At 43.0% G+C, this 21,434-nt stretch overlaps 1 protein-coding gene across 2 annotated transcripts in view; it reads right to left on the bottom strand.

Moving 5' to 3' along the window:
* Nucleotides 1-21,434, bottom strand: part of XYLB (xylulokinase) — a 159,694-nt gene that overhangs the window by 25,600 nt on the left and 112,660 nt on the right. For both annotated transcript variants that reach the window (XM_067542761.1, XM_067542762.1), the window contains 3 exons: nt 7,693-7,751; nt 4,072-4,159; nt 1,715-1,809 (listed from right to left, as the gene is read on the bottom strand). In XM_067542761.1, the coding sequence (XP_067398862.1) occupies nt 1,715-1,809; nt 4,072-4,159; nt 7,693-7,751 (242 nt within the window). The remainder of the gene's footprint in view (nt 1-1,714; nt 1,810-4,071; nt 4,160-7,692; nt 7,752-21,434) is intronic.

The following is a 21,434-nucleotide window of genomic DNA, read 5'->3' as shown; positions in this document are numbered from 1 at the left end:
TTCTGCATGTTTATCAACAGCCCCAGGTCTTGGAAGGTTGACTGTATTAGCTTTACATTTTCCTCCTCTATCACTCCCACTTGCAGGAACATTCGCATATCCTGGACTAGAAGTCTCACATGAGAAGGGTTCCTGAAGGGGGAAGGTGGAAGGAGGGAAATAACTGAATTGCAGGATGTATCCCAGTCCTATCATGTGTAGCTCCCAGAGGTCTGAAGTGATATGGGCCCATGCCTGATAGAAATGGGACAACTAATGTACAAAAACTGGGGAGGGTGGATCCAGATGCTGTCCTGGTACGCCGTCCTCGGGCATACCCTCTGAAGTCCTGCTTAGACCCTACCGAGAGTCTCGGTGGGGGCAGATGCTGGGCAGATGAGAAGTGAGAAAGAGGCATCCTTCTGAAACCTCTGTTCCTTCTCCTGTCATAATCCTGCCACTGCTGCAGTGGGTAGAAGCGGCCCAGCAGCTGGGGCTTGTAGTGCTTCCTAGTGGGGGCTGACATACGCAGTCCCAAAGATTTGAGTGTGGCCCTTGAGTCTTTTAAGCTATAAAGTTTTGAGTCAGTTTGCTCTGACAAGAGCGATTTGCCTTCAAAGGAAGGTCCTGGACAGTCTGCTGGACTTCACATGGCAGACCCGAACATTGGAGCCATGCGTTTCACCTCATGACCACTGCAAAAGCCATGGAGCAAGAAGCAGTCTGCCTCATCCAGAGCTGCTTGGAGGGATGTCTTGGCCACTGCTTTCCCCGCCTCCACCAGGACCAAAAACTCATTCCTAGAATCCTATGGGAACAGTTCCCTGAACTTCTCCATTCCACTTCAGGAGTTAAAGTCATAACAGTCCAGAAGCGCCTGGTGGCTGGCGATTCTGAGCTGGAGGCTGCCTTTGGAATAGAGCTTTTTGGCAACCTTAGCCTTCAAAGTCGGCCCCTGTTGTCCCTGCCTTTCCCTCTCATTTGCTGCTGAAACCACCAGTGAACCCAATAGAGGGTGTGTATATAAAAATTCATACCCTTTGGGAGGAACAAAGTACTTCCTCTCCATCCTCTTAGCAGTAGGCTCAAGGGATGCAGGAATCTGCTATAAGGTTTTTATGGGTTCGATGATGGCATCATTCAAAGGCAGCGCCACCCGCGATGGCTCCGAGGCCATCAACAAGTTGACTAGAGTGTATGAGGATTCAGAGATCTCCTCCACTTGGATACCCAGGTTCTGAGCTCCCCTCTGGAGGAGCTCCTGGCTCACCTATAATTGTCCTGGGTGGGCATCAGGATTGTTCCCACCACTGCCTCATCGGGCGAGGAGGAAGTAGTAGTCTGTGCAGACACAGGTCCTGGTACCTCTCCCTTGGCCCCGAAGAGGCCTGAGGAGGGGAAGGAGGAGAAGTCCCACAGTTCAATACTGTGCTCTGCACCGGAGATCAATCATCATTCTGAGGGGGATGGTGGAAGGGGCGTCTTGACTCCAATATAGTGGAGAAGACCTTCTGGACTGGCGGCCCTGGCATGACTGGAACGTGCAGGGACTCTATACAGGCCACTGCAGTGGCATTTGACACTGTGCCGGTGGCCAGGCCGACAGCAGCATCAGTCCTAGTGCCTCCCAAATTCCAACTTCATCCATTTTATTGGAAAAAATAAACATTTTAAAAACATACATAAAATAAAATGAAATAAAAATAAAAATGATGCAATTCCAAAGATTGCTCACCTGATCCGCCCCAGGAGTTGGTGTAACAACTAATCTAGGTTCTGGTGCTAATTTCACTACATCCACCAAGGACACACTTGTTTCTGCCACAAGCCCTGCAGAGAGAATCAGAATCGTGATCAATGTATAAAAACAAGATGAGGGATGTGCCTTGACTCACTGGCAAATTAATACATTATATTGATCCTCCCTCGTCAGGTCAACATTCAAAAGTGAAGGATAAATGGCAAAGGTCTTACATTCCAGTGCACTAATCTGGAAAGTGGGGACTCTGAGATTGAGTTTTTGTCAATCATTCAATTTGTATCCTTCAGTGGGCTAGCAGCAGAGATGCAGTTTCAACAATGTCAGTAATCATTTTTGGATACCAATAATACAGTAAACGGCAGTGAAAATATGCAAAAGCCAGGGATCCAAGGACAAAGTGTAACCAAAATAAAAAGCACAGCTAGAAAGGGAGAGATGAGATGTGAAAACAATATCAAGAAAATGTGTACTACAACTAGTCATTAAACTCTGATGATGTATGAGGCAGCTGAACAATCAGAGGGAATCCCATTACTACAGTATTCTCCCTTGCAGAGTAAGCTACAGCGTTTCAGATATTCTTTGTTATTCCTGGCAAACAACCTGGACTAACCATGGAATACTGTATTTGTAGATATAAATTATAATGTTGTTAAAGGGCCCTTGTCATCAATATCTCATTTATATTAGCAAGTCTTCATTTTTACACAATTCCTCTGCTCAGCCAGAGGAGTGAGCCAGCTGAATGGCATCAATCAAAAACGCCACTGAAAAACACACAGCAAGCCTCAGGGGTTTGGGCAATAGTGTACCTAAGCAAAGATTTCAAGTACTGCACCGACACAGGGAATCCCCCTCTTCTGACCATATGAAATAGCTGCATAAATCTTAATGGAGGCTGTGCACCTCAAGTTCTATTCAAGGGCAGAGAATCTGCCTCTAGCATATATTGGAAAAGTTCAAGATGACTGTAGTATAAGGCACATTCTGAGCAAAACTGAGGAAGGATTTGGTTCCTAATGTGTAAAAACGTCCTCAGCTTGCTTCATTCCTACTGTTAGACTGGTGCTGCTATTTCCCCTCTCCTAAATGCTCTGCTGATGGCACCATTGCATCTTCTTTGGAAACAAAGGGGTGGAAGCATATTTTGTGTTTTAAAATTGCTGACTCAGGTTCTCTGCTGCATGAGTGCAGTCAATGTGGGTGTATTATGTACCTGAAGGCAGAATTTGCTTCTGAAAATGAAACCTGGATCATTTTGTGATGATCTGTGTTGTCTTCACCATGCTTCTGTCTCAATGTTATGACCCTACATGAAGCTGGACACAGACTATCCATTGCTAAAGTATCTAATCTTGAAGTTTTCAATCAGACAAAACTCCCACTGAGGACCCTGGGAATTTTGCCTGAGTAAGTACTTTAGGACTTGGCCCATAGTTTTGAATTTGTTTAACAGTAAAATACTCAGGAAACTATGCCATCGTCTATTAAAGCATTCCAAAATACCTGAAGAAAGACTTTTCTGGGATTCAACATCATTAAACCTCTGAGAACCTGTCATTAGCATAGAAGTTTTTGCATCAGTACACAAATTAATTGACACCTTTAATTCTGGGATTTTGGCTGTTGCATTACAACTGATGACGTACTGCAGAAAATGAAATGGCTGAGCGAGATATTTATGCATTCACCACATGAAACGTACACAGCTTGAATATGGAGCACAGCACAGCTTGTATACACTGATAGATGGTTTGTCATTTAAAAACGCCAAGATTTACACAGAAGATTTATTTTAATGTCATCCATTTTGGCAGTATTATCACTGGGCTGGTTTTCTCCAATCTCTCCCCCCTTCCTTTGTGGGTTCAGTCAGGAGAGGGGAGCTTTAATTAACAACTGGGTATCTGTTGGTGAAGGATCAGTGCATCTAAGCTGCATACCCTTTCCCAGCAGACCTCAACCATTTCCAGAGCTGTACCTGCCATCTCTCCAGGCCCCTCTGCTGCCTGAGAGGAAATTGGAGGCGTTTTGTGCTGCTGTGCCCTACACTCCCCTCTAGGCAGACAATCTGACACTGGAAGCCCCAGCCTAAATCCTGCTGCCAGAAGTGAGAGTGAGTGAAGCCCTAGAAATTCACCTTTATTCTTACCGGGCATGATCCAAAACCCACTAATGTCAGTGGAAATACTCTCTTTGACTTCAGTGGGGTTTGGATCAGGTCCACTATGTTTTATTCTCTCTTCACTTATTTTCAGTAACTTTAACCATGGATGTTCGGTGCATGAAAATTAAACATTCAGGTTGCTAAGAGGACTTTACATCCTTACCATGAATTGCTCTGTAAGCACATCCTAAACAAGCAGAGTTGGCGGTGTCAATAGTATATACTGGTGCGTTAAACACATCAGACAGGACCTGGAAAGCATAAAAGCATCTGTTACAAATGACTGTGAAACACAGAGCAATAAGTAATTCCTTATAATTGCTAAGGCAAGCAAATGGTTCCTGCACTTGATAGCCAGATGTTTGTCCAGGCTTTGTAACAATGACCTCTGGGATCAATGTGGGACAGTACTAACCTTTGGCAAACGTGATCGAGGTCAGGTGACATGGGCCAGAAAATAAAGGTAAATTTCTTACAGTGTTGTCACTCCTTTATTAGACACTTAGAGGGTTCTGTATGCAGTCATTATCTCTCCATCAAGTTCTCAGAATCAGCACAAGGGGCAGAGATGTTCACTCCTGAAGCAGGAAATGGTGGGCTAGATTCTCTGCTTCACCAAGTTTATGCTCAGCAAAGTAGAAGGAAGGAGGGGAGAAATAAGGGAGTCAACTGCAACTCCCCAATTCTCTGCTCAGACATGGCAAATGTCAGAGCAGCCTGGAGGCCCAATGCACTCCTCCCCTCTGCCCCCAACATAGCCCTAGTTCTAGGATCTGCAGGGAGGGTGGTGTAGGAGTCCATATGACCCTAACAGAATCCCAATGCAAGAGGGCGGGAGATTCAGTGATGTATGGTACTGAGTTTCAGCTGGACTGACCAGTTCAGTGTACCCCAACTCACTAATGTTATAACCTATATCTAAAAACGTATCATGTACGAAATCAATAGTAAGCTAACAACATACTGATCATTAATATTATTGCATAGTGCATGCACAGGGGACAAATTCCAAACATACTACAAATTATGTTCTTAAAGTGTGTCTCCGGGGAAGGCCTGAAGTTACCCCACCCTAAACAAATGAATGTGGTTCTGCCACCTTGAAGGTACTTCCAAGTACATTAAGAGACAACGGGAATGCAATTTACATAAAAGGTCAACAGAACTATCACGGCAACAAGGAGAGGAGATTACCACTCAGCATCACAGCAAAGAGAGGAGATTGCAGGAAACAGATTAATTTGCATTTTAGCAAAAACCAGCGAAGGAAGAAACCAGCATGCAACTTCCTTTACCACGAGACTCCATGTTGCCTTCCTCACAGCTTGAAATAACTTTGCTTTGCTGGATAACCTTCAGAAGAATCCATTGCAAAGGTTCATTGGACTATAAAAGAGAGGGGCAAAGAACCACAAGTTTTTTTCATCTAAGAAGAGAAAGGAACCAAGCACTTTGGACTTTGTGGAAGATCTGACCTGAGTGGTGGTCAGCCATCTTGCTGGAAGGTAGATTGGTAAGGAAACTATCTTCAACAAAGGCTGTAGCTTGTTGTGTTAAGTCCTAGCCACTAGAAAGTGTTTTTCACTTTTATTTATTTATCTATCCTTTATTTATGTATCCTTTATTTATATATCCTTTACTTGAACTCACTTAAAATCCTATCTTCTTTTGTTAATAAATTTGTTTTACTCTCAGTCTAAACTAAGCCAGTGCTGTGCTCCTTCAGGTAGCATTGTGAAGTAAGCATCTCTACCATTCACCCGTGTCAAGCATTATATGAAACTCTATTTTAGGAGATAAATGAAAAATTGATTAAGACATCCTTCCTTTCAGTGGCTTAGTGATCGAATATAAGCTTATTCATAAATTCATATATAATAAACCATTTGGAATGTGTGATTTCTTCCTCCTGAGTGACTTCAAAAGTAACTGATAGGCATTTTCAATGTCAAAAATAAAGAACAAATATTTCACGACGTGTTTCTTGCAGTCATTCATCAACAGCGAGAGATGTAAAAGGAAAAACTCCCTACTACAAATATTAAGGTCTTTATTTTAAAACAAGAATACAGAAAGGAGCATAAACTCTGGCAAATCAAGTGTAAAAATATAATTAGGCAAGCCAAAAAAGAATTTGAAGACAAACTAGCAAAAGACTCAAAGCTAATAGCAAAAAAATTTAATATATCAGAAACAGGAAGCCTGCCAAAGAATCACTGGGACCACTGGACATTGAGGCACTAAAAGGGCACTCAAAGAACACAGCAAGGCCACTACAGAGAAGCTAAATGAATTCTTCATATCGGTCTTCACTACAGAGGACGTGAGGGAGATTCCCATGCCTGAGACATTCTTTTTAGGTGACAAATCTGAGGAATTGTCCCAGATTGAAGTGACAGTAGAGGAGGTTTTGGAACAAATTGATAAATTAAACAGTAATAAGTCACCAGGACCAGATGGTATCCACCCAAGAGTTTTGATGGAACTCAAACATGAAATTGCAGAACTACTAACTGTGCTATGTAACCTATCACAACATCCTCTGACAACAGAAGAAGGCCTAGAAGAAGAAGGCCAGACTGCTATCAAAAGAAGCCTAGGGAAGAAGCACGAGGTCTGGCGAAGTAGATCTTAATAGCCTGCTACAGAGGCCCTGGGCTGAAACCCATGATAGAGGGATGCACTGGGTTCCCCTACAGGCCACCAGCAAAAGGACTGGTGAATGCCCCAGACAAGGGTCATAAGAGCTAGTGGGCCTTGAATCAGGCTGGAGCTCTGGCACAAGGCTACCAGACAGTATTTGGACAGGACTCTTACTTACCTTGAAGGGGATGAGACTAAACCGTGGCCTGGCCAGAGGACTGAGTCACAAGACAAAGGGGGCACACAGCAGACGTCAATGATGTGTTACTGAGACTACCGTGAGGAAAACCCTAATGCTGCTGCACCCAGCTGCAAGGCAGCATATTGGCTGGTGAGTCATTTTGTCACAAAGACCCTTTGTAGTCTCAAGGCTGTTCTGTGGTAGGTGTGAAATAAATGAGCAATCTCAGCCGAGTTCCTACTGGACATTTGTCCAAATCATAAATACAACCACCACCGCTGGCACTAATTATCAATTTCAGGAGAGAGATTGAAGACTACCTGGGCCATGGAGATTAAACTACTTTCTCATCACCTAGAGGTGGTCCCTTCACAATGGGATTGAGGTGCATTGGTTGGGCAGTCTGCAGTAGATTGTACTGCCACTGCCTATGCTGTATCTGTCCTGTGCGGGAGCCTCCAGGACTCCCAAAAACATTACAGTTGAGATTTTCAAAAGTGTTCAACATTGGCCTACCTCTGCTCTCATTGAAATTAATGGTCCAAAGTTGAACATTTTTTAAAATCACACCTTAAATGAACTCTTACCAACAACTCTTTGGTTTTGTTGCTGAAATTATGTGACATCAGTTAATAGACTTGGAGGTCGTCAGCATTTAAGATACTTTCACAAAATTAGTCAACTGTAAATATTATTCAGAGAGCTCAATTTGAAATTAACATTGGATTAACCTGTAAAACATGGGGACAAATTATCATCATTTTGCTAACACTTTCCACACAATATCTCAAAATTTGAAAAATATATCTTAAAAACTCAAATATTTGAAGGCATATTCTCACTCTTATGTGCAGCTATAGAGACTGTAGACTCAGTACACCAAGATAAAACTCTACTGCTAAAGCTGTTAATATCCAGTGCAATGAAATTTTCTTAATAAATTCAGTACTCTGCACTTACCTGTAAGATTTCTTTATTATAAGATGCTCCACCAGTGGCCAAAATCCTTGTTCTTGGCACTGTAATGGAATAGAAAGATCAGTTAAATAAGTATCATCAAGATTTGTGCTATTTAAATGGGCAATTAGAGCACGCAAGTGGGAATAAGACAAGATGGGTTCTTTCCCTGACTTTACTACTGGCTCACTCTGTGACTTTGGGCAAGTCCATAGCCTCTCTCTGCCTCAATTTTGCCAGCAGTAAAACTGAGGATAGCACTGTTTAGTCACTGTTATAAAGCATGATATAATCCTTGGATAAAAGAGGCAATATAAATAATGTAAGCTCTGCCGAAGAGGGATACAGTAACAAAGGCAAGATGATATTATGCTACAGTTCTGATCTGAGGTCAACCTCAGTATGGATCTGTTACGTAAGTGCAAACTGACAGACAACTTGCAAAATTCTCAAAACGCATCTCTTTGTGATTACACTAATCATGGCAAACTCCGGATGCCTGAATGATAAGAATATATTTCAAAGAATAATAATTAGGGAGGTACTAGCTCACTCTGCTAAAATAAAAGTCTTTCTAAATCTTCACCCAAAGCAGGAAAGAATGGTTAGTGCACATGTGCACAATGCATGCAAGGGAGCAGTGTCAGTGGAGGCGCAGAGTTCCATCTCACTTCCCATAGATGAGAGCATAAAGGGCATAGCATCCACAACCTGCACTCAATTCCTTTGCCCAATAAGAATCACAGAATCATAGAATATTAGAGTTGGAAGGGACCTCAAGAGGTCATCTAGTCCAAACCCCTGCTCAAAGCAGGTCTAACCTCAGCTAAATCATCCCAGCCAGGGCTTTGTCAAGCCTCATCTTAAAAACCTCTAAAGATGGAGATTCCACCACCTCCCTAGGTAACCCATTCCAGTGCTTCACCATCCTCCTAGTGAAAAACTTCTTCTTAATATCTAACCTAGACCTCCCCCACTGCAACTTGAGACCATTGCTCCTTGTTCTGTCATCTACTACCATTGAGAACAGCCTCACTTAATCCTCCCTGGAACCTCCTTTCAGGTAAAGGCTGCTATCAAATCCCCCCTCATTCTTCTCTTTTGCAGAATAAACAAGCCTAGTTCCTTCAGCCTCTCCTCATAAGTCTTGTGCTCCAGCCCCCTAATGATTTTTGTTGCCCTCTGCTGGACTCTCTCCAACTTGTCCACATCCTTTTTGTAATGGGGGGCCCAAAACTGGACACAATACTCCAAATGTGGCTTCACCAATAACGAATAGAGGGGAATAATCACTTCCATCTATCTGATGGCAAGGCTCCTACTAATGCAGCCTAATATGCTATTAGCCTTCTTGGCAACCAGGGCACACTGCTGACTCATAGCCAGCTTCTTATCCACTGTAACCCACAGATTCTTTTCTGCGGAACTGCTGCCTAGCTCATCAGTCCCCAGTCTGTAGCTGTGTATGGGATTCTTCCGTCCTAAGTGCAGGACTCACCACTTGTCTTTGTTGAACCTCATCAGATTTCTTTTAGCCCAATCCTCTAATTTGTCTAGGTCACTCTGTATCCTATCCCTACCTTCCAAGGTATCTACCACTCTTCCTAACTTAGCGTCATCTGCAAACTTGCTGAGGGTGCAATCTACCCCATCCTCCAAATCATTAATGAAGATGTTGAACAAAACCAGCCCCAGGACCGACCCCTGGGGCACTCTGCTTGTGACCGGCTGCCAGCTAGACATGGAGCCATTGATCGTTACCCATTGAGCCCAATGATCTAGCCAGCTCTCTATCCATTTTATAGGCCATTCATCCAACCCATACTTCTTTAACTTGCTGATAAGAATACTGTGGGAGACTGTATCGAAAGCTTTGCTAAGGTCAAGGTATATCATGTCTACTGTTTTCCCCACATCCACAGAGCCAATCACCTCTTCATAGAAGGCAATCAGGTTGGTCAGGCATGACTTGCCCCTGGTGAATCCATGTTGACTGCTCCTGATCACCTTCCTCTCTTCCAAGTGCCTTAAAACGGATTCCATGAGGACCTGCTCCATGATTTTTCCAGGGATTGAGGTGAGGCTAACGGGTCTGTAGCTCCCTGGATCCTCTTTCTTCCCTTTTTTGAAGATGGGCACTATATTTGCCTTTTTCTAATCATCAGGGACCTCCCCCAATTGCCACGAGCTTTCAAAGATAATAGCCAATGGCTCTGAAATCACATCAGCCAACTCCCTCAGCACCCTCGGATGCATTGCATCTGGCCCCATGGACTTGTGTATGTCCAGTCTTTCTAAATAGTCCTGAACCTGTTCCTTCAGCACTGCAGGATGTTCACCTCCTCCCCATTCTGTGCTTCCCAGTGCAGTAGTCTGGGAACTGACCTTGTCTGTGAAGACAGAGGCAAAAAAGGCATTGAGTACCTCAGGTTTCTCCACATCCTCTGTCACTAGGTTGCCTACCCCATTCTTTAAGGGGCACTCACTTTCCCTCATCTTCCTCGCTGGTAACATATCTGTAGAAACCCTTTTTGTTCCCTTTCACATCCCTTGCTAGCTGCAACTCCATTTGGCCTTCCTCATTTCGTTCCTGCATGTTCAAGCAGTATTTTTTATAATCCCCCCTAGTCATCTGACCAAGCTTCCACTCCTTGTAAGCTTCTTTTTTGTGTTTAAGCTCACCAAAGACTTCTTTGTTAAGCCAAGCTGGGCACCTACCATATTTGCTATTCTTTTTGCACATTGGGATGGACTCCAATCAGTGGGGATGAAAGGCAGGATTCAGAATCTTTGTGGAAAATCCATGTGAAAGAACCACAGTTACTGCAAGGTAAATAATCGTTCTTTCTTCTTCGAGTGATTGTCCACATATTTTCTACTCTTGGTGACTAACAAGCCATTAACCCAGTGCTAGGAGGCTGGTGAGCAGAGGTCAACTTGAAAAGTGATTGTAGGATATCTACCTAAACTAGTTGTAAGGTCTGGATAAAACTTCACTTTGCTGTTCTACATATCTCTGCTATGGAGATGCTACCCAAGCAAGCTGTGCAGGCCAGCCATCTGAACTCTGGTGGAATGAACTCTGATCTGTCCAGATTGCGCTTTTTTAGTCAAAACACAGCAAGTTCTGATACGGTCCAAGATCCACTTAGTCTCTGTGAAGACATAGGCTGCCCCTTAGCCCTTTCAGCAAATGTCACAAAGGGTCCAAGTGTACACCTGAACGGACTCGTCCTATCCAAATAAGAGGATAATGCTCTCACAATGTCCAACATCATTTCTCTTGCTGTGGAATGTGGTTAAAAAATAATTAGGCTACAAGGGCCACCTTGCAGCCATGGGTGAGGTAAGAAGGAACTGAGTGAAACTGTGGCTGCTCTGCCCTTTATGCCTGCTGCTATAGGGAGCAAGAAGGCACTGAGAGCACAGGCATTGTCCTCAACAGACACTGCTGTTGAAAATAATGTTGACTTATGCTCATGTGCACGAAGAGCAGAATCTGTGTGGACAGTCTCTTGAAGTACTGAGCCCATATCTTTTGGGATATTAAAAATAGCAGAGTTAAACTTTTCGTCTTTGAATCAACATTTCAAGAAATGCCTCTTTTCTTCTCTTCATTAATAATTCCCTCACTCTCCAGTGTCTTGTCATTTGTTTTTATGCTTGTCAGAGCACAAAATCTGTCTTTATGTCCATAACCCCAATTCAGCAAGGTACTTAAGCATGCTAGTAGTGGAGTTTGTTGCTGGATGGGGGAGACCCAGGTTTAATCCCTTTGTCTGAAAACAGGCAAAGCAGGGACTCAAACCTGGGTCACCCACTTCCAGGTGAGTGCCCTAACCGTTGAGCTATTCTGGGCGCACCTTATGGTTTTTTCACAAAACCTTTTTTTTTAAATCTCAGTTTCGTCCCAATGCAGAATGGGAAGATTTTGAAATCTTGAAAATGTTCAATAGATAGGAAGATCATTTCCTGCCCAGATCTTGTGGGTAGTCCCATTGACTTCAAAAAGACTATTCATATGCTTAAAGCTAGGCAAATATTTAAATACCGTTGCTGAAGTGGGGCCCATGTTTGTAAAGCACAGCATGAATTTATGGCTTTAGATGTTTTGTAATAATAAATAGTAACTACTATAGTGTTTGGTACAGTTAAATGCTATAATACTGAAGACCTCTCCTTCACTATTTACATCTATATTAGATCAGCCTCAATTTAGCTTGACCTGAAGACAAATAAAACACAATGGAAAAGGTTGTCAAACAGCTCTGGAGGCTACAAACAGCTCTTTATGCTCTCTCTTTTAGAGAGTCTGTAGTCAAACATAAAAAACAATAACAAACTGAAGATATAGATTGCATAGGGTCTTCATACAATTTCTGAATCTACAGTGACTTGCTCAGTTAGAGATTATATGACACATCCAAAGCACAGCAAATAGGACCTCACTTTACCAATACATTAATCTTATTTTCCTTTTTGGAGGATATTCCATGATGCACAAATTGAGTTTTAAAAGCCATTAAGATCTCTGTCAATGTCAGTAAACAAATCAACCAAATGGCAGGGATTCCTCAGGGGAAACAAGTTTCAATTATACCTACATGGAGTGACAGATCCCTGCCAAGATTATCAAAACAATGTAATGCAGAAACAACTGAAAAATAACCAGTAAACCACTGTGCCCGGAAACAAATCTGAACTCTTTATGGTTTGCTTAATTGCTCAATTTCTCTTTTACTACACCTTATTGTGGGCATGGTGCTCTCAAAAAAGCATCATATCCAAGATGAAAGTACTGCATTTGAAAGTCATCCTGGAAAACAGACACAAGTGAAAAGCAGAAATAGGTTAACCTCACTTTGCAGTATGACAGTGACCAACTCAAAGAATGACACTTGCTTCTAACTCCAGCCACATCATACCATGCCACTATACCAAAGTCAGGGAAGAACAACGTAGAACATAAAGGTGATACGGGCAAATAGTAGGAGTCCAAATAAAAATTACAATCCCTTCCTGGCTCAATTGCTTTTTTCAACTACTTCTACCCACGCATACTCCAGCCATTTGTCCTTTTATATGTTTTATTATGAAAGCATCCAACTTTTGATCATTGTAATAATTTACGAATATGTTGCTGTATATTTTAAGTGGCCCTGGTAAACGCAGGGCTACATATTACTTGTATTGTATGTTCTCCGGATTTATATTAAGTGACTTCAGTGTCCATACAGAAGATAATTCTTCTGTGTTGGCTCAGGGTCTCATGGCTATCATGACTCATCCCTAAGTTACGTCTGAGCCTGAGCCTTTTTTAAGTTCAATGAGTCATCAATTACTTGCAAGGTTCAGCCAATCCACAGGTGAGGTCCTACCCTGGTGATCCCAAGGCAGGTATATAGGCTCCTAAAGGAAACAATCTGTCCGGTCTGCTCATCACTAACTGGCCAGGAACACTCCCCTTGCCAGTAGTTTCAGCAGACTGCCCTTGCTCCTGCTCCAGCCAGACCCTATTCCAGCCTGCATCTGCTTCTGCCTCACCTGGTCTCCTGGCAACTATTTGAGTAGACTCTCCTTTACGTGCTTGGTCCAGCAGCTGAGATGGAAACCTCTCACATCTGCTACTGAGATGTCAGAATTAATTCAGTGCCTTCAGAGCCAACTTTCCCAGCTCCACTTGGAGAACACTCTCTCTGCTCACTCTGGACCCCCCAGTGCAGCCAGATACAGTACCTTTAGAACAAGGTCTGAAGGTACAGCTGCCAGAGACGTTAGATGGGAACTGCCAGAATTTCTGCGGGTTCTTCAATCAATGCCATCTGTTGTTCCTGATGTACCCTGCGATTTAACCCATTGGTCAGGCCAAAGTTGGGCTTGTTATCATTTTATTGACCGGTGAAGGTCTAAACTAGACCTTTCCTCTCCTAGAGCAGGCAAACCTGGTCCTTGGCAATTTTGACGAGTTCATCCATTTCTCTCTCATATTTGATGGCCCACACCGTGCTCATACCGCTGGTGCTGCCTTGCAGTTTCTTAAACAAGGTCATTGGTCCACCATGGCATATGCCACCCAGATTCCACATTTGGTCACTGATGTGGAATAAATAAGGAGGCACAAATCTATCATTTCTGTCAGAATCTAAGTGATAACATAAAAAATGAGTTGGCCTGGGTAGGCCCCCCTCACCTCTATGATGTTGAACTCAGACACTGAAGTATGCATATACGATGACAACCAACTGTTCAAACAGCATCAACTAAAAAAAAGGTATATGTTTTACCCCAGCCAAGTCTTGTCCCATTCCAGCCACAGCCAGTCCCAGGGCGAGAGCCTTTGAAAATCAACATGATGCACAAACATCTCACAAACTGGGAGAAGGAGTGTTGCTGACAGAATGACCTTTGCCTATACTGTGGCAAAGACAGAACGGCCTTTGCCTAAACTCCTGGTATCCAAGACAACAAAGGTGCACCCAGTGTTCCATGCTTCCCTGCTGAAAAAGTGCAATGACAACTCCTTTCCTGGACAGATGGAGCCACTTCCTCCCTCCTCCTCCTCCCCCATCATGGTCCAGTGGCAGGAAGAATATCTGATGAAGCAGATCCTAGAATCCAAGATTCTCTAGGGAAACTTATATACCTCGCTGATTGGGATGTCTATGGCCTAGCTGTTCATTCCTGGAAGCCTGCCAACAACATATATGCACCAAGCCTACTTTGGGAATTCCATTGGTCACACCCCAACAGGCCCATCGACATCTGTTATGCATCTTTTGAGGGAGGTGTGATGGGATGGTAACTCATTCCTGAGTTAACTCTGAGCCTGCACCTGTTTAAGTGCAATGAGTCATCAATTACCTGCAGGGTTCAGCTAATACACAGGGGAAGTCCCACCTAGATGACACCAAGTCATTACGTATAAACTCCTAAGAGAAGCAGTCTCTCCCAACTACTCAGTATCACCATTTGGCTGGGAACAATCCCTGTGCCAGTAGTTTCAACAGACTATCTTTGCTTCTGTTCCAGCCTGCTCCTGCTTCTGTTCTAGCCTGTGCCTGTTTCCATTCCAGCCAGCCCCTGTTTGAGCCTGCATCTGCTCCTGCCTCAGCCAGCCACCCAGGGAATCTGATACTCTGTATAGAGAGCTGGTGATGGAGAGAGTGAAGGTTACACCTTTGTAATGGTCAGACTGTTACCTCCTGCAATTTGAAGTTAGCGCAAACCTCTACTCCTTTTAGATCAGAAGACCTATTTCACTTGCAGAGAGTGATAGATTGGACTGGGATTCAGCCTTTAAAGGAAAACACCCTTCCAATAGTGATCCATTCTATTAGTGACCTGGTAGGACATTATAAGGACCTTTGTTTTTTGATTAATTCAATAATTCAGAAGTACAGTATGTTGACATTTTTCAAATGAATTTTTTTTAAATAAAAAAATGGCCCTTTCCAAAAGTACTTTTCTTTTTTAAAGTGAACATTGTCAATTTTTTTATTGTTTTTCCACTTAACATTTCATATCTTTTATGTCTTTTCATATTTTTGTGAATTTTTTTCCATGTTATTTATATTTTTGGCATATAAAAAATCTTCAGCGAAAACTGTTAATGTCTAAATGGTTGCAACAATTTTTGTTTAGGGTTTTCAATAAGTCAAAATTTAATTATTGTTTTTGAAGAAAATATCAATAAAAATATTGTGAAATTTTAAAAAGAAAGAAAAATGGTTCTTTTTCAAATACTTCAAAATAAAAACCAGACCAACATTTTGAAATTTTTTCTAAAACTACTTTTGGATTTTTTTACCTACTCTATTTCAAAGAGTTCTCTCAGGTCACCTTGACCTATAAACTCTATATCAATGTAATGTATTGAGCGAAGTTTAGAGTTCATGTGGCACTCATCAGAAGGTTTCTAGGTAGTTGACAGCCTGGTAAATCGTTGTTGTCTCCAACAAAGTCTGATCTACTTGTCTTATCTATATCACAAGCAAGATGGATCAAAGTCAAATGTGGTTGGCTACTTTTGTGGAAGAAGATGTGCGTGTGAACAGCACAGAGGCAATTATTACCCTTCTTGAGTTTCTGCCAGTTATGTTCATTGAGGAAGTGGATGTTCAAGGGAATGGGTCTGAAAAAGCCTGAGTTTGATGACTTCGAGGTTATGGTTCATCTCTTCTCTCAGTCTCTCTCCTGGATTTTAAGGATTCTCCTTTTTTTTATTTGTACAAACTTTGTGTATTTTAGTGAATGATATACATGTAATTGGGCACATATTACAAATAAACAATCATCCAGTAATTTATGTACAAAGAGGAACAAACAAAGACATCATTCATCCATCATTATCAACTGTGTTCAGCTGACTGTGTTTGTACTTGTCAGGAGCTGCCATCCATCCTTTATGGCAATGCACAAAAAGTACTTAAATGCAGTGCTGCTGAAATAACCTAACAACTGTAACAAACATAATTCATGGATTAAATCCTTTGACAGTTCAGGGAATTGGTTTAAACATCTTTTTAATTAAAGCCCCATCTACAGTACACAAACAGTTATACTGGATTGTTTGTGTTTTGTAAAGAGGGGGAGGTCTAAAATCAGCATTACATTGGTGTGCAGAATTTTAGCTTTTTAGAGGGTTGATATACAATTTTTCCTCCTACTGTGTGCATGCTAGTGCTGATGGTGTAATGAAATATCTATGACAAGAAGGACTCCTGCAGGGTACACATCTGCTACACATATCTTATCTGCTGTATGAAACATATTGACTTTGTTTTAATAGAATTGGTTAAAGCAGTAATACCTGTAGAAAAAAAAAGTAAGAAAGAAGCAAAGATAGCATCAGTTTACTGTGCAACACGTATGAGTGACACATACTTTCCTACACAAGTTGTGTGTGGCCTATCTACTTTGAATGGAATCCCGTTCTGCCTAAGGAATGCCCTCTCAGGTCTCAGACTTCTAGCCGTCATCTCTGAGGGCAGGGACCTATGTCCCTTCTCTCTGCAGACTGGGGTTTTAGGCCGCAGCTCCCTTACACTCATTGTGATTCCCCTCAATCAGGTCTGACCAAGAATCTAGCCTCTACACTTTGCTTTGTGCTAAGGGCTATGACCAGGGAATGCCAATAACTACAAGTAACCCAAACTGCTTTTTCAAAGCAGATTACATTTATTTAAGCACAAAAACATACAAAGAAAAAACATAAAAAACAAAACAAAGATCAAAACATACTAAATGTACCAGAAGTTGCCCATTTTACACATAGGGGAGTCTGGCTGGCTGAAGTCCTTCCAGCCCTCCAGCAGGTTTGGGACCAAAGAGCAGATGTTTTTATTGAATCAAACAAATGGCCCCCCTGTCAGGATAAACTCAGCCTTTGAAAACAAAACTCTTGCTTTGTCTCCCAGCCTTCTGAAAAGAAAGGGTTACTCACCTTGTGCAGTGACAGGTGTTCTTCGAGATGTGCGTTCCTGTGCGTGCTCCAATTTAGGTGTTGTCACATCCCGCGCCCTTGTTGGAGATCTTCTCAGCAGTATTCACTCGGGCTGCACAGGCGCAGCTGCAGTCTTGCAGCGATGTTGGCGTGTCTTGTAGCACATGCATGACCCGAGCCCCTTAGTTCCTTCTCTACCACAGAGCCCACTGTTAGAACTCTGAAGTAGAGGGGAGGAGGGAGGATAGTGGAGCATCCACAGGGACACACATCTCAAAGAACACCAGTTACTGCAAAAGGTGAGTAAACCTTTCTTCTTCTTCAAGTGATGTCCCTGTGGGTGCTCCACTTTAGGTGACTATAGAGCAGTGCCCTGTATTGGAGGAGGGACTTCGGTGTTAATTATTTTGTGCAGATGACAGTACAGTTAAGCATAATGAGGCATCCTTGGCAGATGCCTGGTCAATAGCTTAATGTTTTATAAAAGTATGTGCTGATGCCCATGTGGCAGCTTTGCATATGTCCGTTATGGTGTGGGTGCACAAACAACTGGAAATACTCTGTAGACCCACTAAGAATCTTTTCACCATTGGGTGAGAGAATATGATCATATTGTTTATTTTTTCGTGGAAGACAGTAATTGCTGATAGATGAACTTTTAAGGAACTAATAGATAAACCTGATTTCTTTAGTTCTAATATGTATTCAAGAATTATTGAGATAGAAGATGGTGCCTCGATTTGTCTCCCTTTGCGCCACGATTGGAACCTGTGCCATTTCTGTAGGTAAGTCTTTCTTGTCAATTTTCTGCTCTTTATTAATATCTGTCTAACCTGTTCTGAGCACTCTAATGCATCAGGACAGAACCACTTATTAATCATGATGTGAGATGAAGCTTTCGTATTTCTGGGTAATAAATTCGACCTGCTTCCTGGTAGAGGAGATTGTGCCTCGGGGGAAGCATAATCTGTTTGCGTATTGACATGTTTAGGAGACCCAAGAACCACATTTGTCTCAGCCAAGCTGGTGTTATCATTATGGCAGTTGCCTTGTTGGTTCTGATTTTGTTTAAGGTCTTGTGTATCATAGGTATGGGTGGAAATGCATACAGTAGACCATTGCCCCGTTTGAGTAGGAAAGCATTGCCCATCGATCCTAGTCCTATTCCTGCTCTCGAGCAGAAAAGATGACACTTGCGGTTCTGTTTCATGGCAATAAGATCTATCACTGGATGCCCCCATAGGTGAACAATTTCCTTGAGGACTTCGTTGTTCAATTCCCACTTGTGAGTGCATGCAAAATGTCTGCTTAGATTGCCTGCAATTGTGTTCTGCTTGCCGGGCAGGTATGCAGTCGATATGTCGATGTTGTGTTTTATATACCAGTTCCATAGCTTCATTGATTCGCTTCAGAGGGAGCAGGATCTTGCTCCTCCCTGGCGGTTTATGTAAAACATACAAGCTACGTTGTCCGTCATCATTTTTATTGATCTGTTCATTATTTGCAGTAGAAAGTGGTGGCAGGCATTGCACACTGCTTGAAGTTCTAATATATTCATATGAAGGTAAGTTTCTGCTTCCAACCAACTGCCCTGAACTGTGTGCTCCTGCATGTGTGCTCCCCATCCTAAGAGTGATGCATCTGTAGTAATCATGATTGATGGCGGATTTGGGGAAAATTGAATTCCAGTCATCATGTTTTTCTCTTGAGTCCACCATGTAAGGGAATCTTTTACTTCATTTGGTATTGTCCATAGTCTGCCCACACTGTGTCTGTTTGGTTTGTATACTGAAGCAAGCCATCCTTGGAGACATCACGTCCGAAGTCATGCATGTCATACCACAAACTCTGTAGCTGCCATGCGACCCAGAAGCTAATATGTGCATTCCTTACTAACGAGATCAGGTCTGTAATAGCTTTGAATCTCGGCATTGGTAGTGATGCCCTGACTATTGTTGAATTCAACTCTGTTCCTATGAATTCTAGACATTGAGTAGGATTCAAAGTGGACTTTTCTATGTTTATTCTTCATCCCAGCTTCTGGAATACTTTCATGGTTCGATTGGTAGCGTGCTTGGCTAGGCTTTAGGTAGATGCCTTTATGAGACAATCGTCCAAATATGGGAAGATGGAAATTCCCCGTTTCCTTAAATAGCGCCACAATAGCAAGCACTTAGGAAAACACTCTTGGTGCCATGGAAAGGTCAAATGGTAGAACTCTGTGTTGGTAGTGGTTGCCGGAGACCATAAATCTTAGGAAACGCCTGTGCGCCGGGTTGATAGTAATATGAAAATACGCCTTGGAGGTTGAGGGCTGAGAATCAGTCCCCTCTTTGCAGTGCCGGTATTATTGTTGTTAGAGTGACCTTTTTGAATTTTTGCCGCTTCACAAATTTGTTCAATGCCCTGAGGTCTAATGGGTCTCCATCCCCCATTCTTTTTCTGTACCAAGAAATAGTACATGCTGAGGCGGTACATGTTCTATCGCACCTGTTTGTAGAAGATGGTCTATTTCTTGTAGCAACACTTGCATGTGAAATGAATCCCTGAAAAGAGACAGGGAAGGGTAGTGGGTGGAGGGGGGGAGGAGTGGATAGGAATGGGATGGTATATCAAGACTTTATTATTTCCAAAACCCATTTGTCTGTTGTTATTGATGACTAATTGAGATGGAATGGTCTTAGGCAAAATTTGAAGTTTTCCTTTAGTGAGGCTGGCACTGCATGGTGTTTGGGATTTCTCAGACCCTTGACCAAGCCCTCAAAACTGTTGTTTGGACAGGTTGAGAAGTGGTGGATGATTGTTGTGGCTGTCTTCGTCGTTTTGATCTCTGTTTTCCCCTTTGGGATTCATATTGCCTGTACTGTGGTTGGAAAGGATATCTGTGAGGGTAAGGCTGAAACTTGTACTGTTTCCTTCTCGTTCCAGGTGTACATATTGTGGTGAGGGAGACCTATTCTGCCCCTGAGGGTCCTGCACTTTTGTCGGCTACGCCGGTGGTGTGACCGGGTGGGAGTAGGGGCAGGGCCCAGTCCTGCCCTCTACTCTGGGCCCCGACCCAGGGACCCTGCAAGGAGTAGCCTCAAATGGCTTAGTTCATGAGCTACTACCTTCCCTTGGGTCACTTGTCCGTGGCCCCCCTGCTTGCAGTCCACTTCCTGGAATCAGGTATGCGGGTTTCCCCCTTCCTAGCTTGAATCTCTCTGTTCAATTGTTTGAGCAGCGCTGGTCCTCCATCAGGCCTTTGGGGCCTGTGTCCCCCAGCCCTGCCTGGACGGGCTTCTCCCTAACTCCCGTGGCTTGGTGCTATGGCAGCAACAACACTAGCTCCAAGCCTTGTAGCAGCTCTACTTCACTCTACTCCACTCCTTCATCCAACTCCCTCTCAGCTGCCCCTGTCTGCCTGAAATGGAGGCCTTTAACTGCTGGGGCAAGCTCCTTAATTGGTCTGAGCTGGCCTAATTGGCCTAATTGCTCTGGAGTAACCCCAGCTGAATCACCCAGGGAATAAGGATTTATTGAGCCTGGGGCTAATATATATATGCCTTCCAGCACCCTTCTATAGCCGTCAGGTCTGGCCCTATCACAATATGCCTAGTGTCCTGAAGGTTGCCTTCGAGTCCTTCATAGAATGCAGGACTTCATCTGTCTTGTCGGCAAAAAGCTGGTTTTTTTCAAAGGGAAGGTCCTCTATTTTCATCTGCAGTTCCCTTGGAAGGCCTGCGCAGTGAAGCCAGGAAGCTCTATGCATGACAACAGCCGTGGCTATTGTCCTAGCTGCAGTATCAGCCACATCTAAAGCTGCCTGCAGGGATGTTCAAGCTGTGAGTTGTCCCTCATTAATCAACTTTCTGTATTAGTCTCTCTTGGCCTCTGGGATGTCACTGATGAAATGTGATAACTTTTCATAGATGTTATGATCATAGTTTGATAGTAGTGCTGCGTAATTAGAGACCCTCATTAATAAGGTGGAGGACGAATATACTTTTCTGCCTAATAAATCAAGTTGTTTCCAGTCCTTGTCATGTGGTGCGGATTTATAATTCGTCTGCTTTCCTCTCTGGTTGGCCTCATCTACGACTAGTGAATTTGGCAGTGGATGGGTAAATAGGAATTCCATCCCTTTGTCTGCTATATAACATTTTCTATCATTCCTCTTGTTGGTGGGAGGAATGGTTGCTGTGTCATCCATATATTACTGGCTGGTTCCATTAAAGCCTCATCCATCAGGAGAGTGATTTTTGAGGACGTTGCTGAATGCAATATCTTCAGCAGCTTATGGTGTGACTCTGTCACTTCTTCA

This window comes from Emydura macquarii, unplaced genomic scaffold (assembly GCF_026122565.2).
Source record: "Emydura macquarii macquarii isolate MOO-44397 ecotype Brisbane River unplaced genomic scaffold, CSIRO-AGI_Emac_v2 contig_719, whole genome shotgun sequence".
NCBI classification, from domain to species: Eukaryota; Metazoa; Chordata; order Testudines; family Chelidae; genus Emydura; species Emydura macquarii.
The sequence above is the reverse complement of the archived record's forward strand: the minus strand, read 5'-3'. Positions and strand labels throughout refer to the sequence as shown.